The sequence below is a fragment of the Lepidochelys kempii genome, chromosome 10 (assembly GCF_965140265.1).
Source record: "Lepidochelys kempii isolate rLepKem1 chromosome 10, rLepKem1.hap2, whole genome shotgun sequence".
Taxonomy (NCBI): Eukaryota; Metazoa; Chordata; order Testudines; family Cheloniidae; genus Lepidochelys; species Lepidochelys kempii.
Genome location: NC_133265.1, coordinates 13,866,483 through 13,884,619, shown reverse-complemented (window position 1 = coordinate 13,884,619; position 18,137 = coordinate 13,866,483). Strand labels below are relative to the sequence as shown.

General features: G+C 39.7%; 1 protein-coding gene across 3 annotated transcripts in view; it reads right to left on the bottom strand.

Annotated features, from left to right (window-relative positions):
• PRKAR1B (protein kinase cAMP-dependent type I regulatory subunit beta) overlaps nt 1-18,137 on the bottom strand; it is a 118,680-nt gene that overhangs the window by 45,814 nt on the left and 54,729 nt on the right. For all 3 annotated transcript variants that reach the window (XM_073362095.1, XM_073362094.1, XM_073362093.1), the window contains 2 exons: nt 8,327-8,388; nt 7,496-7,542 (listed from right to left, as the gene is read on the bottom strand). In XM_073362095.1, coding sequence (XP_073218196.1) covers nt 7,496-7,542; nt 8,327-8,388 — 109 coding nt within the window. The remainder of the gene's footprint in view (nt 1-7,495; nt 7,543-8,326; nt 8,389-18,137) is intronic.

Sequence of the window (18,137 nt, the reverse complement as noted above, 5' to 3'; positions counted from 1 at the left end):
CATTTTCCAATTTCAAGCTCCTGAAGACAAAACAACACAAGAACAACTATTGTACTTTAAGAGGAAAGCCATTGTACTACACCCTCCAGAATGCACCCTAAGTCAACAATAAACTTTTGTCCTCATGATGATGATAAAGTGCACTGATGATATATTATACTGTCATTCTGTCCTTTAGCTGAAAGTTCAACCCCACTAAGATTCCTTTTAAGGTGGAGTTAAAAAAAAAAAGGGGGAGAAAGGAAAGGTGAAGATGAGGCTATTTTGGGAAAGAGAGATGTGTTGCATGGCAGCAGCTCGGCAGATCCCCTTTCCTTCCAAAAAATTACTGGTCACAGGATCTGCCTTATACATTTTATGTATTTATGAACCCTCACCAATGTAGAGAGCACACAATCAAAACATTCCGAGTTGTTACTTGGACAGCTGACCCAGCCGCACAGTAGTGGGATCTTTTTACTTTCATGTAGCCGTAAAGGAATGCATAGCTGCAGATGCCCAAATATGAAGGGCAATCATGCTGCCAGAGCCTGCTACTTTCTGGAGATCAAAGGCATTCTAGATTTCTATTGTTTTTCATCTCTGTTGGTATGAACACTGCAATTTTTGTTAGCAAGAAAAATTACCCAAGTGGGCTCACTTTATATTTTTTTTATAGAAGGTTAGCGGGAAGAATTTTGTGTGATATTGTACTCTTCAATTCCTTTCCTCACAGGCTGTGATATACATTAGGCACTAAATGTGAGAGAAAATCGAAGTGACTCACACAAGGCTCAGTGGTCTAGGAGCAAATCTTAGTTTCGTTCATCTTGTGGTTATTTATAAAAATAGGATTTAATCTTTCCAATAATAGTAACTCCCCGATTTGCTTGGGAAGTGGGATATGAAGGTATATTCAGACCTAATGAATGTACTTCTGCTTTTCAGTCCTCAATTTTATATTGTTGATTTCTTATTAACCATTTGCATTTCTTGCTGCCCCTCTGCCCTATGGAGGCAATCTCACTCATTTAATACGTTTGTTTATTGAAATTATCCTGGTATTGCAACTTTCAGCATCCCCATTATGTTATGCAATAACTTCAGCCCTGTGTCTTGTCTGGAGAAAGTAGGTCCAAGTATTTCTGTTCCCAAAATAGAAATGAGGCTCATTTCTTCTTGGAAATGTAAATGAGTCTTAAACATGAAGTTTTTATACATGTAGGTGACTTTTTCACATGATACTAGTAGTTTTTCTTTTTTATCAAAATTTGGGACCATCTTAAAAATCCTCAAAAACTCAAAGTGGCGTCTTGAAAATTGTAACTCATAGCATGTACTTATTAGATTTTTAAAAATCATCCATTAGAAAATACGAAGATGTGAAACATGGGCAATGCTAATGATGGAGGAATTCTAGTTGCCGTGGATACATTTAATTAAATACACAGAGAAAAAGGGTGGGGAGGTTCTTCAGGAAAAGCAATGCCATTAGATCTCATTGACCAATAGGTTAGTATTAAGTCTAACTCGCTCTTAAAAATCCAGCAATATTCATAGACCAGCTGCTGTGTAACTTTTGTTTGTTTCACTTTGTTTTATCTTTATATTTCTACATACAAGGGTGGCTGTGGCCTTTGTAAACTTGCCAATTTTACCCAAGATGTACAGATAAGATTACCTCAGTGTCCACAATATGTCTTTGTACTTGTCTATTATATAATGCTGTAGGAAATACCCTGAATATGATAAATATTCAAGTTATTTAAGCACAAATGCTATTTAGTTATTTGGACAACTGGCAAGTTTTTATTCGGTTTTTCACCATAGTGCATTTGGCTGTTGTTTTACAAGAAGAAAACACCTGAAAATGATTGCAAAAAGAGTTACAACCCTATTAAATACAAGAGTGATCACTTTAGATAAGCGATTACCAACAGGAGAGTGGGTTTGTGGGGGGGGGGGGGGGAGAAAACCTGGATTTGTACTGGAAATGGCCCACCTTGATTATCATACACATTGTAAGGAGAGTGATCACTTTAGATAAGCTATTACCAGCAGGAGAGTAGGGTGGGAGGAGAGAAAACCTTTTGTAGTGATAAACACCCATTTTTTCATGGTTTGTGTGTATAAAAACATTTCTGTATTTTCCACAGTATGCACCCGATGAAGTGAGCTGTAGCTCACAAAAGCTTCTGCTCAAATAAATTGGTTAGTCTCTAAGGTGCCACAAGTACTCCTTTTCTCAATAGGAAGTTGTTATTTTAAAAAATATATTTTAAAAGGGTAGTTGATGGTGGTTTTTAAGCAAAATGTGAGGTTATAAGATTAAAATAATAAACAGGAGGGCAGTTTTATATTTAAAAATATGGATTAGAGATTTCTGCAAGAAACACATATTTTAGCAGGTACTTTCAACATCTTTACTGGAAACCATAATATAAGCCTCACTAGATGCATTTTTGGCATACATCCACATTTTTCCAAGTAGTAGAGCTTCCAGTAGACAGCTGACCCCTGAGACTTAAAGCCTCAAGCCATAATCTAGCTAGCAGAAAGTTATTCCTCATACAGGGCTAGACCATGAGTTAACAATCTTCCCTGAGATAGTGGCAATATGTGCTACCCCTGGAGCAGCCCAATAGGGAGATTCTGACTATGATCTGTTAAGTCACAATCTCTCTCCCAGTCTCCCTGCTGCTCTGGTTGAGGGAGTACACTGTGCCAGGTTTGTACCTGGTACAGATATGCCGCCTCGTGCACTAGAGGCAAAGCCAAGGCTCCATCCTTTTGTGTTTCCCCTCCTGCATTGTGAGTGACACTACAGGTAGTTGGTGCATGGTAGCAGTGGTGCCTTCTACCCCCTTTACTATCTTGTGTGGACATACAAGCCAGGCCACAATCTGGCTCACAGTAAATTATCTTGAAATAATGATCCATTGTAGGACACCGGTGCTGTATAGGCTCTTGTGACTGTTCTATTATTTGACCAACACGGTGATTTCTCTTAAGTCCAGGTAGCAGGGCTACAAGCACTTATTTAGATGTCCATTTTTATTACATTAACACTGCTAGTAGTACACTTGTAAGTCATCATCACTGCCAAAGGGAAGATAATACAAAGACTCACGTACTAGAAAAGAAAGTTTCTCCTCTGACAATCCCTTTGGCCCACTGCTCCTGTCAAGCCGGGTAAAGTACCTGTAAACTGTGTGGTGTTGCATTTGATTTTATTCTGTCACCCACAGTGACCATAGACAGAAAAGTTACGGATTTATAATATTAAGTTATTTGTATTTAATGTTTCTCATTTATCCTCCCGCATATGTAGAGATGGTCAGACATAGTGTTAGACTGTCCTTTTATTTTGTTCTTCATAGATTTGCAAAATTATCCATCAGGAGATTCATCATAACTCTTGTACTTACTAATTGGAGTACATATTTCTATAACTCTAATGATATACTGCCTGTGATCTAAAGAGTTTCTTCCTCAAAAACCTGCATGACATTTTTGCAGGTACCATCTGGAATTTTTAATGATGGCAATTGCCAGTACCATTACCTTGCATCTTTGCATTTGTACAGAAACTCAGGTTCCATGCCAGCCACTGACATTCTCAGAATATATTGCTCCATGGATCCACCATCTTGGGGTCATGCACTTGTCTGTGCTGTGCAGACCACAGGAACACTGAAAGCTGTAGCCCAACACTACTCACATCCCAGGGCTTCCACTCCCCCCAGTTTCCTGCTCTCCTCACTGTGCCTGGAGAGTGACTGTAGAATTTCACACTGCCACCCTCTTCTGCTCTCCCTTCCTGGCTTTATAAAAGCCCTGCCTACTCCTGCCAAGGTGGGTTCCATCTTCAATTAGTGCTTGTCCTGCAGCCTATCAGGTTAATTAGCCCATCCAGTACTTCAAAGGTGGTGTGGGTCAATACCCCATCACATACTCTCCCCCTCAAGATTGCAATCCTCCAGGGTATGGATGCCAAAGCGGGGCTCACAGGTCATCCCACTCCTGCTCTAGTTCACTCGCTAAGAGAAGCAGTTTGCCCTTCTGCTGGTTCTTTTCCCTCTAGAACTGTAGGTCTTGTACAGCTACTTGTAAAGTCTGCTCCATGGCTATCAATTTCTCTTGTAGCCCCTTCTCTTGCTCTGCAGACACCTTCAAAACCCTCTCCCTCAGCATCTGAGTTCCCACTGTATACTGACTGGTCTCACTGTCCACCTCACCTCCTTCAGGTGGGTCTTTGCAGGTGCTTTTCTCTCCTCCAGTTCTTTCTCACCCTCTATCATCACTGCCCCTTCAGCTTTCTCTATGACGGTTGTACAGGCTGCTGTCTACTAACCCTTTCTTCCAGCCCTTAGTCAGGACCCAGCCCTTCCCTCGGCCTTGGTTCTGCTCTTTGTGAGGGCAACGCCCTAATTCCACAAAGGAAAAACAGGCAGCAGCCCTTTTCTTCTCTCTCAACAGGTGGGATGCCTCAGGGCTTTCCTGTCTTCCTGCCTTCAGGGTAGGGCTTCTCGTCTCCATCCCCGGAGGCACATTCACTTTTAATGTATCTCTTCTGACCACACACATATAGCACTGCCTTGGCTGGGCTTCTGACCTTCTGGCTCGGAACCTCTTTTCCATTCTCCGCCCCTTTGGCCCCTGCTCGCTTCCTGGAGAATCTTAAGTAAATATTGCTGCTGTTCAGCTAACTTTGCCAAATAACCCTGTAGGTATATTTGTGCCTCCCAGTCTCCACTGGTTCTCCAGAGCCTGCGTAAAGAGGGCTCAGATCAGGGATGCTGGAACAGTTTGCATAGTGGGGGGTGCTGAGAGCCATCGAACCAAACCATAAACCCTGTATATGATGGAAACCACTTCAAGCCAGGGGGTGCAGCAGCAGAACCCAGTACCCCTAGTTCCAGCCCTTATGGTTTGGACTCCTCTCTGTTGTCTGTCGGCCACCTTCAGTGGGAGTGGTAAATCTGGGGACCAGCTCAGGAGGGTATATCTGCCCTCTGCAAAGAAGGCGCCCATACACGGTGGCTCCATAGTCCCCTTTTTCCTGTCCTTTTCCTACTATGGGTCTTCACACTTCCCTTGTCCTCAAGCTTAAGTCTCTGTCCAGATGCAGCCTACGGGTTAACTAGCGCCTTCTGAGCCACCGTACCCCCCTTCAGGGATGGAGTGAGGAGACACCCCCTCACAGCTCCTAAGCCACTAAATTGCTTTTGAAAATTGTACCCCTCCCCAGAAGCTGCAACTGCCCATAAAACCATCTGATACCTGCACATAGAGGTTACTTTAAATCAGGCCCTCATGTACTCAATAATCAGTCAAAACAATCTTTACATTTAGGTCCCTCCTTGGACCACGTATAGTCAGGATTATGTATGAAAAGGTGTCATTCTCTCAGTAAGAATTTGCTTAACATTGTGTAAAAGAGCTGCTCTGGTGGGGGATCATGGGATGTAGTGGGAGGACGGGGACTAAGAAGCCATCTTCAGTGACAGAAAATGCAGCTAACTATTCCCTAAAACTTCCAAAGGAGGGCAAGGCACTTTTAAGGAGGACTACAGTAAGATTCCAATATCTATTTTGTGCATATTATCATGAAGTCCGTGAGCTTTGAATCAGGCCCTAAATAAATTTTTTAAAAGTAATTTTTACCACACTTCTAAAAATACTGCACTTGTTATTTTCTGGCACTGCCAATGTGGCAATGTTTGCTATTGAGGCACGCTACCCCGCTTGATAGGAACAGTGAGTCACACGGATTTCCTGAGGAGTAACTTCCAGAGGTAGAGTGTGAGGTTTCTCGATTCCCAACAATACCAATTAGACGGTCCCCTGACAGAAACAAACCTCTAAAAAAAAAAAAAAAAAAAAAAAAACAACTTTCACTAAAATAACTGTATGCCTGCTGGCTGGATTCAAAATAAATCACTGCCTTCTTTAAATAATCCAAACAGAATTCAACTGGGAGTCTGCATAGCAACACTGCTAATGAGCCAGCCTGTCCTATCTAACAACTGTTGATATGTAAGACGTGGCTTCCAGAGAATTCAATGAGATGAGAAGACTGTACCAAATGAAAGCTGCAAAGGGGGTTGATGTCATACCACTCCTTAGGGTGAAGTTGATCAGACATGCACAGATTAGAACTGGAAACCAGATTCAGAGGGTAGCTTCCTTTCAAACCCTTCCAGACAAAACCATTGCAAACTCTGGTGGGCATTTTGTGATTTAAAAACTCAATTGACACTTCTAAAGAATCCTTGCTTTATCAATACAGTGCATTGCTTGGTTATTCCGATCTAGTTTAAAAAGCAAATTAAGGTTTCTAAAATGAAACTAGCAGCCTGGGGCTCTCTCTTGATTTGAAAAGAAATGCACATGAGCTCAGATAAGTGATGAAAGAAAATATTTTCCTTATGTTTCATATGGCCCCCTCAAGTGAATTCCATCATGGTGGCCTGCGCCACTGAAGGCAGCACGCTTAGAGGTGTGGTTAGGGTTCTAAAGATAAAGTAATTTGCTTGATCATGATACCTTATTATCCTGCTTTGAATGGACAAATAAATGTGGCTGTAAAATATACCATTTATAACATTATACATAAAAGACCTAATGTGACAAAATCTAACATGGTGACCAATCCTGTGAAATGCTGAGCTCCCTCAGTTCAACAGGAGTGGAGAGTCACAGAACATTGCTGGATCAGGCCCTAGGCAAGTAGAATCACTGGAAGGGACCTCGAGAGGTCATCTAGTCCAGTCCCCTGCATTCAAGGCAGGACTAAGTATTATCTAGACCATCCCTGACAGGTGTTTGTCCCACCTGCTCTTAAAAATCCCCAATGATGGAGATTCCAGCACCTCCCTAGGCAATTTATTCCAGTGCTTAACCACTCTGACAGTTAGGAATTTTTTCCTAATGTCCAACCTAAACCTCCCTTGCTGCAGTTTAAGCCCATTGCTTCTTGTCCTATCCTCAGAGGTTAAGAAGAACAATTGTTCTCCCTCCTCCTTATAACAACCTTTTATGTACTTGAAAACTGTTATCATGTCTCCCCTCAGTCTTCTCTTCTCCTGACTAAACAAACCTAATTTTTTCAATCTTCCCTCATAGGTCATGTTTTCTAGACCTTTAATCATTTTTGTTGCTTTTCTCTGGACTTTCTCCAGTTTGTCCACATCTTTCCTGAAATATGGCACCCAGAACTGGACACAATACTCCAGTTGAGGCCTAATCAGCACAGAATAGAGCTGAAGAATTACTTCTTGTGTCTTACTTACAATACTCCTGCTAATACATTCCAGCATGATGTTTGCTTTTCTTGCAACAGCGTTACACTGTTGACTCATATTTAGCTTGTGATCCACTATGAGCCCCTGATTCTTTTCATGAGCACGAAATTTTACTATGTAATCTTAGAATGAGCATCATATTGCAACAGTCTGATTAAAATAAATAAGAAGGGGAAGCAACTCCAAATCGGAGGCTAATTAAAACTTACATCCACTTCTCCTTGATCAATTACATAGAAGTTGTCTCCTTCGTCACCTGGAAGCAAAAATATAAATGATTATTGTTTTCACAATGTCTGCTGGATGGTTATACAAATAATTTCCAATCCCCATATTTGATTCTACACATATCTGCACAGGTTTGCAGAGCTGATTATTTAAAGAGAAAATCATTTCCTCAACATCCATGCCTCGTTTCGCTCATGAACAGAAATATCAAGGGTGATTATTTATATTTTTTTCTCAGTTGTATTAGTTTATCCATTTTGATTTATTTAAAATGAAGGCAAACACATTAGAAACTTTTCATACCCTCAGGATACTAAAATCCTGCTTCACTTGCTCTAAGCTTGCAAGTAAGTTGCCAAATCTGGTAACTATGAACACGATACAGTGAGGTGCTGAGCACTCTCAATGGCCATTGAAAATATTTTCCATCTTTTATTACTCTGTGCTAGAGTCCGCCCCCTTTATTCATGTTGAGTAGTACTTTACTCCGTGGGTAGCCCCCATGTAAATCAATGTGGACACTTTTTTATTAGTATTATCATTATTTATTTAGACTGTGGTAGCACCTAACAGCCACAGCCATGGACCAGAACCCCATGATGCTTGGAGCTGGTCACTGCAGAACAAGGCATTCCCAAGCTCCAAAGAGCTTACAGTATAAATAAATACTTAGATACTTGTGGAATAAGATGTCGCTGCATGTGAGCAAAAATGGTAAAATCTCTGACCCCCTAATTTTCTGAACATCAGAAAGAGTGGCATAAATGATACAATCTGAGCAAATCTGTAAGGGAAAAAGTGTGGAAATTTACCCTGCTGTATGACCGTTTCTCCGGCAATGTGCATAACAGGGAACATGGCATCAAATATGTCACTATAAAAGAAAATGAACAGCCATTGTTGAGTCAAACTTCTTCCTTATTTAGTCAACAGTACTGAAGTCGCTCTGCTTTGTTAATCCTTCATTAACAGATTTTGCAAAGAAAAAGAGAAAGGTTAATTGCAGCAGCACATGGAGTCCCCAGCTGGCAAAACACCAGAAAAGCTAGTTCTGTTGGAGCCATAGTTTAAAACTAAGTCAGACAGTGACTCAACCCACTCATGCTATTTTGAAAGAACTTCCAAAATTTATGTGTACAGACCCATTCTTAAATTAAAGCATTCTACAAACTAGCCAGCTCATACTTTTTATTCTCTAAGGCCAGAATTTTCAAAAGACCTCAGTTCCCTTTTAGGCACCATAAAGTGGCCAGATTTTCAAAACAGCCCAGTGTGTGTCACAACGGAAGCTGTTGGAAACCCAAAATAGAAGCACAGCCCCTTTTGAAAATGAGGCTCCATTTTTACCAGCAAAACCCATTGCACAAAGCAGGATGCATTCGGAAATATAAAGGACTAAACTAAGACAGCATAAGAGCTGGCAAGAGATTACACTTCCAGTGCAGAGGTAAATATATGAAGCCAAATTCTGACTTTAGTTACGCTCAGTGACTTTAGCAGAGTTACTAGTGTGATGAATATTCGGCCAATGCTATGGAAACACTCAAGCTATAGAAGAGCACTGGACTAATTCATCTTTCCCAGACTCTCCACAGCACCATGATTTTAAACATATAGGGCAAGCTTGTCACTTGCCCTTACAAGGCCAGGCTGGGCAGTAAGGGACATAACTCACCCTCCACAATCACTTTAGGCTGCCTGCCCAGGTTGGGGAGAGAGCAGGCCCCACAGAACCACTGCTTCTTCTCCCACACAGGTGGAGGATGAGGAGCAAAGACTGGGTGGAGCCTGCACTATTCCCCCACTCCCGCCGCCAATTCATCAGTGTAAAGGGCTGAAGGAAACCACTTCGCACCACCAGCAAAGGGGAGGAATTGTGACTGGCTTCTCCAGGAGTGGTGCATCAATGTACTGCCCCTCCCACAGAGTGAGACATAAACTCTCCGTCTAGCCCATAAAATGGAGCAAATTCCTCTCAATCACAAATAAGTGAAAACAATGAAGAAATTTAAAAGGTTAAGCAAAATAGCCAGGAAGTCAGTAACAAACCTGTGGTGGATTTCAATCCCTTATATGGGAAATGCACATTGTAAAATCCCATTATGAGCTTGTTTCCTGTCCAACAGTTCCACAATCCACTCAGATGCAGTTATAGGAAATGTTCACTCATTACTCAAGCTGGGCATATCTTTCCTCCTGAGCAGTCAGTATGTTTCCACTGCTAGGGCTAGATGGTATGATGAGCATGCAGTCCTGTGTAGGGGGCAGTGCAGAACTGTACCATACCTAGTAGAGAACTGGCAAGGATTGTGCCTCTCTTGGACCTCCCCAGTGTGCCCACTGGTGGTGTACTCTCAGTAGCTCTATCTTATGCTGGGACCAGGCAGAATGGGATCAAGGATCCTCAATTGGCTCCCTGTGTTACCCCGATTTCTGTGCCCAAGCAGAGATCTAAGAGCCCACTTCTGCAAGATGTGGAGAGCTCTCACTAGCATTGAAGGCACTTTGTGCTTCAGAGGATCAGGCCCCAAAAGATTATGCCACTAAATAGAGAAATCAGAACGTGGACAAAAATAATCAAAAACAAAATGTGACTGAACAGATTTGGAAACCATTTTTGGACTAAATACAGAGAAATAACCATGCACAGTGTCAGCTTTTTATCTCTTGTTTGAAGGTTGTGTTTTATTTATATCTTAACAACTAACTGTACAAATAGTGGCTGATAAATTATGTATAGCACTGCACCCTTCTCCAAAATGGTTTGTTATCAGATTTCTGAACATCTCTTCCTTTTATCAAAAATGTTTTCAAACTCCTAGGTTAAAAACTACTGCTAACCCTCTGAAAATCAGCCTCTTTTAACACGTCTCAAGTTGGGCCCCCCCAAAAACAGAGGCACACAATACCTCACAAAGCCCTTCTGAAAATCTTGGCCTAATAACCTACCAACCTCATAACTTCATTGCACCAAAACTGACCTTTGATTTAATTTAGGCTACTTGGAATTGATGTTGAAACAACAGATATAATTTACTGACTTTGATTTACAACATACAAAATAGACTAAAATAAAAAAAACTGTTACCCTGAGAGAGCATGCCAATTATTTTATTTTAAGTTAAAAAGTTTGGTCATGATCTGTTCAAGCTGGCATTTGAAAATACAACACTAATTTTTTATCAATATATATTTTCATGTTCAATATGCAATTTCATGCTAGAAAAACCTGAGGAGGAGTGATGTGTAGAAAACAAAGCTGGTTTTAAAAAATAGATGAACTGAGGAAAACTAGTGGAGCTCACTAAAGAGATAATATGGTCACGGCCCAGATTTTGACCTTCTTCTTTTTGCTACAAGGTGTACATGTTATTTTTAGAATGGTTCACAACAGTCTTTTGTCCATGAAAGGCATAAACATAATGTTATAAACAGCCCTGCCTGTGTAGTAGAATTGTAACAGATGTGTGGAGGGGACCTGAATTTTTGTTTCCAAGTTGCTATTATTTATATATATTTAAACATATACACATAAATTCCTCCAAACAAAATTTCTTATTAAAAAAACAGTATGTGGTTGTTTAAGTGCATACACTGCAGCACGGTAACACAATGATATAAAAAGCTAGGAAATCACTAGCTAAATCTTCACCCAAACTTTGAAACCTACTACCGTACCATGATTTCATCTCCATATTACTTTCCCTATCTACTGCACCCACAGCACATGACTCCACTCTCCACCTCTTCACCAAATGCTGACTCCAGCTAAGTTCCCTAACGGTACAGAATGCTGAAGTAGATGGTTAGTGTGCATGGGGTAGATTTTTACTAAATGCCTTTGTGTATCAGTGTGTGGTGTGGGAGAATTGCTAACAGACGGGATTATTTGTTTTTAAATTTATCCTTTGTAATGTTCCTAGGTGTATTATTTAGGTGATGGAATGAGGATGTAGGGTGTTGTGTTTGGGTTTTTCAATTCAGGATATTGGTGGTTGGAGTCACAGGGCTGTCTATAAATTACGTAACACATTAGGTGGTAGGTGGGTCCTTAATTTTGCATGTTTGTTTCAGTGTCACAGGGGCTGGTGGGTCTTCAAAATCTCCAAAAAATGTGTTATGTTATTTATGGACAACCTCTAAAATGTGGAGGGAGAGAGGGATGCCCAGTACCTCTTCATCGAGGCACCTACACCTGAAGGGCTCCCCCAGCACTGCTGTCTCAGCTCCCTACACAATATTTCCCTCAAAGCATCCTAGCTCACTCATCTCTAATGTCAATATTGCTTCTCCTCAGCCTTTTACTCCCCTGTCCCCAGGGGGAAAAGCTTTAGGTCTATTCTGCGGCTCTTCCACAGTCTCTACTGGCTACCTCTTGAAAAGGTGAGTTCTCATTGCTACGGCAGTTGGAGCCAAACCCAGTGCTCCAATCAGAAGGCTTTGGGGGCAGTTTTTGGTCTGGAACCACTGATGCAGGTGGGACTGTATGTACATGAGGCTCCCATTGGCACTGCAGGGAAAGACTGACAGGACTGGGGGGAGGGATAGCTCAGTGGTTTGAGCATTGGCCTGCTAAACCCAGGCTTGTGAGTTCAATCCTTGAGGAGGCCATTTAGGGCTCTGGAGCAAAAATTGGGGATTGGTCCTAGTTTGAGTAGGGAGTTGGACTAGATGACCTCCTGAGGTCCCTTCCAACCCTGATAGTCTATGACTCAGCCACCACTGATAAACTCCACAGAGGGTTATGCAGATTTAATTTTTAGTAATTTTGTGATAATACAATCTAAAATAGTAAATGAAATTACAAGCAAAGATTCTGAGCTGCACATAATATAAAGTTTGATTATTAACTAGTCCAACAAGGTGAAACTGAGGAATATGTTTAGACCTGAAATCTCTATCTATTCCATCAAAAAATGCCATCTGTCTTGTCTCGGAATATCAAAATTTAAAGGATTTTTTTAAAGGGTTGCAGATATCAAAGACTCACAGCAAGTTTTAACATGTCGAGGGTTTCCATAAAGCATACAAGCGGATTGCAAATAACTGAAGTCAGATCTGAGACCAAAGGGCCTGATTTCTCTGCTGGCTTCCACCTTATATATGTATCTACCCCTGTACAAAGAGGGTCAATTTCTCTGCTGGCGTAAGTGAGCAAAATTCCACAGAAGTCATTGGAGCTGCACCCATTTACACCAGCAGAGAATCTGGCACAGTGAATGCCAAGTGGGTAGAACACACTACACCATTTTGATTTGGTAGTCTTTCCCACCCACCTGCCCAGGTGTAAAGCACAACAAAAGGTGAAAGGCAGCAGGAAGATAGGCCGAAGAGATTTTCTTTATCATGAAAAAAAAAATGGTAAAAATAAATAATCTCATTTGCTGTTGCAATGAGGTTATTTTGAATCAACACAGAAAGTGAGAAAGGAAAAAAAGCAATGTCTACTGTAGGTTACGCAGTGCTGGCAATAGACAATTGAGAACAAGCTTGTTGAAGTCAAGTGAGACAACAGGATTTCAAACATTTCAAAATCAGACAATGGCAATGGCTATACAACAAAACTATGGAATGTGATTTATCGGTTTCAAAGTCGGATTTGTTTTCAGCCCTTACTATGGTGAGTAGATAACACAAAAAGAAGATGGAGATAGATAAAATGTATACATTGTAGAGAATCCATGACACAAATGGAAAAGCCTTGTTATACCTTCAGGTATTGTCAGACTTCAAGCAGAATTATTTCATTGTGTAGGCAAACAGAAAACATTCAATGTGTGTGTGCTATACATACTTTCTCTTCCTTTATCACTTTACCAAAAAAATCAATATTATTGAGGGTAGGTTTGAAAAAATATTAAGCTGATCAGGCATAGTTCCATAAAAACTCTACAACACTCTCTCAGCATAATACTTGTAAAAACCAGTATCACTTCTTACTCAGTTGTGTTGAGCCTCCTTGTTTTCATATACTAAGAGTTGAGCAAACGTGTTCCATGGTAACCCTGCATTTCAAATTCTTCGTTTAGTCCTATTCTGTTATATCCAAGTATTATAGTAGGATTTTTGTCTTATTTTGTTTTTTTCTTTTGTAAGACAGAGTACTGAGCTCATCTCATTAATGTTCATACAATGCAGACTTGGACAGTGCTTTACGAGCACATAGAATGTGAAGGTTCCTGGCCTGTGCAGCATACCATCTAAATATAAGGCTTCATTCTATTCTTTAATTATTCTTGTTTGTCTTCCTGCTCCCTCAGGTGTACAGGGATCCACCAGTTTCTGCCATTTATTTTAGTCTTGTGCTGATCTGTTCAGGTTTCAGTTTTGTGCTGATCTGTTCAGTGCTGCAGCTGTGTCGGTCTCAGGATATTAGAGAGACAAGGTGGGTGAGGTAAAACCTTTTATTGTCACAATTTCTGTTGGTCAGAGAGACAAGCTTTCGAGCTGCACAGAGCTCATCATCAGGTCTGGAAAAGTACTAGGAGTGTCACAAGTAAATACAAGATCCAACAGATCGTTTAAGGTAAGTAGTTAGCACATATTCTAAGGGAACATTTAAGGTGAAGTGACCCTAGGGTTGTCAATTTTGGTTGGACACATTCCTGGAGGTTTCATTACCTGACATAATCTTTAATTCAAGATTAATCTTTAATTCCAACTCTCCAGGACAATCCTGGAGAGTTGGCAACACTAACTGGCTAGTTAACATCCATATAGTCATAGGACAAAAAGGGGGGGTTAGTTTACAGACTGTTGTAATAAGCCATAAATTCAGTGTTTTTATTCAGACCATGATTTTTGGTGTCTAGCAGAGTTATGAATTTAAACTCCCAGGCTCATCTTTCAAAAGTGTTGTGCAGGTTTCCTTTGAGGATGAGAACTGATAGGTCGGATAAAGAGTGACAGCACTCTATTGATGGAGGTTACATACTGTAAGAATGCACCACTGCTTCATTTTGGCTGCAGGCATACTGTACTGGATCTTTTATTTAGAGAAGGCTCCAAATACATTTTTATTAGACGCACAGAAGGACATTGTAACAAAGTCAAAGCCAGTATTTGTATACATCGGCATTCTATAAGTATCCCGGGGATGTGTTATCAGAATGAAAAATCATATACTTTAGGCAAAGTAGGCCAAGTTCATCTCTAGTGTAACTAGGATGAGGTCAATAGATTTGACTCAACCAAAGATAAATATGGTCCTATGCACTGTATATGGGATTTGGGTTTTTTATGATCTAACCATCATCATGAGTTTACTACTTTCCTTGTTTCTTTATCAAACATGCTTAGAGAAGTTGCTTGCTAGTCTAAGACAAGCAAAATATTTAGAATGAATCTCTAATAGAAAATTGCTTTAAAACCATGACAGAAAACCAATATAAAAACATTATAACATCCTAAAACCAAATCTTTTTTATATTTATTTAATATAAAACAAGTTCCACTAATGGTAATTGGCAACCATAAAAAGTTACCATATTTAAGCAACTTATGCTTCATGTACTTTTAAGCATATTTACTCTTTAATTCCAAGCTCCCTCTTCTGGACTATTCCAACTAAGTAAGAAGAGTTACTATATACTATTCATCAGATATAGTTCAATATTCAGATGGTGGGCTAACACTCTTTATAAGTGACAGATCTGAAGATGGTTAATTGCTATTTGCCAGTTTCATTTTGTTACTTTGCTTGGAATTCTTTGAAAATATTTTAGAATACATTGGGATTTCAAATATTCCCAGAGGTTTTCAATTTAATATTAAGTACAAAATGCACTACTAGCCAGTTACATGGGCTAAATACCCTATATGTTAAGAAAGTAATAGGAACCTTGGACATTATTTTAAATAACTATCTAGATAAATTACAATTTACACATAAACCAATACTGTACTATGTGCATTAGCTTTGTACTTATTGTTCAGGATGTGCAGTAGATATAAGTAGATCCCCCTCATCCCCTGCTAATGTTTTCAGCTGGCACTTTATTAACATTTGAGGTGAAAGTTAGATGAAGTTGTTTAATGAGACAGACAAATTACATAGAAAATAAATGATTTTTGTTTGCCAGCCAGATATTTCTATGAATATTAAAGATAAACAAACAACTGACAGAATTTAACCTGTTTTTCTACTCACAGTATGTGTGTGAACAAACTGCGATTGGTACAGATCTACTTATACTCACTAAGAAACATTGTTTACAATTTTTTTTTAACTCTGTGGATTTGTCACAAACATTCAATGTGTGGTATTCAAAATTTGAGTTATGTTTGTTAATTGTGACACATTGGCTAGATTCAGAGTTTAAATTTAATTTACTTTAGTTTCTTGTTTTTAGCTTTCTGCAAAGTAGTTTTGTATGCCAGAAAATTCCCATGGTTATCATCAACTAATTGTATTATCTATTGTTTGCCACCAATTGCTTGATTCTGTAAAGACACAGAGGAAGAGAGAGCCTCTGTCCCATAGAGCAATCCTCCATCAAATTGCGGTTACTGTCCTCCAGAGATTGGACAGTAGTACAGATTTCTGTGGCAAGCATCATGTCAGAAAAACGCATGCTACAACTGATCAGCTAATGTTTGACATGCTCTCCCTTTCTTGACAAGCATGTTACATATGGCTGCAACCATCTCCCACATTTTGTCTCAATCATTTCCATTCTGTTGTGTACTACCACACTTGCAGATACCAAACAGCTAAGCACAATAAAAACATGTATTAGTCTAACCTAAGATTCAATTATAATTTATATTTGGATCAGTGAAATGATTATAAAATATTCTGATAAAGGTTATCTATAAAAAGTGTCAGGTTTTTTCTTTAAAATTGGATGAGTCTAATTTATCCACTAATTTGAGGATCCTGAGTCCTTCCATGCAGGCTTCGGAGCGGAGCCCGGAGCTGGAGCACGGAGCTGCAGGTTTTTGCCTGGAGCTGGAGCGAAGCCAGAGCACAGCTCCAAAGTCCTGCTTCCATGACTGTCACAAAACCACAGATCAGCAACCACTCGATTTTATATTTGCATAGCCAGTGTAGCTGACAGATATGTGCAAACTCATTCACCCACCCATTTTCCTTATCTTTCCCTAGAGCTTCATATTCTCCCCCTAATTTCCTGCACTTCTGGAACAGAATAACTTATATTCACAAAATGAATTAGAGGTCCATATTTTTCAGATGGTCCCTTCTGGGTTTTGTTTCTTGTGTGTTGTGCAACAACAGTTTTGAGTGAAAGAGTTCCCCTTTTCGAAGCTCCAGTAGCTCAATTAGAAAATAAAGGTCAATAAGATCAGATGATATGCATCTTTGTCCTTCAGGAGGGTCAGTATTTCAGTATTTGGACAGATTGGAGGAATGGGGGGTTAAGCATGAAGAAGCACAAGCTGTTCCTCCATGACACTTTTTCATAGCTGTGAATTTGGTAGGGCCCTACCAAAATATTACTAGCAGGAACATCTGGTACTTTTAACCTCAGAGCACAAATCTGCTATGATTTTGTGGTGTTTTAAAAATCTGCCTAGTAAACATGTCACAAATCTAATCTTGCTCCTTCTGCACTCTGCTACAAAAATTAAAAAAGAAAGACCATTTTTAGATACTGGATGCCTTAGTGTATTCTACCTTTCCACAGTGCTACAATCGTTAAGATTCAGGTTTCCAAAGTGCCTTTAAATCTCAAATATGCTGGGCTTTCATTAACGTTGAAAGGGGGAAAAAAGCACTATTGTATATGCCTTACTGAGTATCTGTAGGACATTTTTTAAATACCTTTTTGAAATGGAATATGGAGAACTCTGCAGGCAGTCTAGTACGACAACATCATTAACACTGAAATGTTTAAAGTCATTCTTATTCAGCCTACGCACAATATGTAGTGTTCACACTTTTTCTGCCTAACTCTGCTGACTACATGTTTTCCTTAGTGCAGTAATCATATTTACAGCAGTTTAACAAATAGGCAGAATTATATTTTATGGAGTTAAATAAAATAGGATCAAAACTCAATGCAAACAAATCACAAAAACACACAGAAATGTGTTATACAATCCATGTTGTTTCCCCACAACCACATAACCATCCCAGTTCACAGATTTCTGTTTAATTTGGCCTCTGGCATGACAGAAAGGAATTTTTTGCCCATTTACACAACTCTATGAATCAAACGTTGACAACAGTAAGCTGCTCTTCAATCTGACTTAAAGGTATGCATCACAGAAAAACAGCCAAGCGCTTTGCTTGCTCTATCAAGCCTTATATATAAGCCAGCTATTACATGGCCTGTAGCATACAAATCCCTCCAAATGATAACTTTCGGAAGAAAAAATGCTGAAGACTTGATATATTGCTGAGCCAAATTATCTCAACACAAACACAGCTTTGACATTTATCTCTGAATATACTGAAATCATCATGTATAATTCCTCTCAACAGAATCTTAAATCCAAACTGGATACATTACTCTGGATTGCTTTTGACAAAGCAATTTTAAAATATTGTGCCCATCAAATTAAGAAGGGATTGGTATACATTAGGATAAAGAAAAGATGGCCACAACAAGATTTTGCCTATTGTTTAAATATAGCACTACCAATCACATAAATACACAT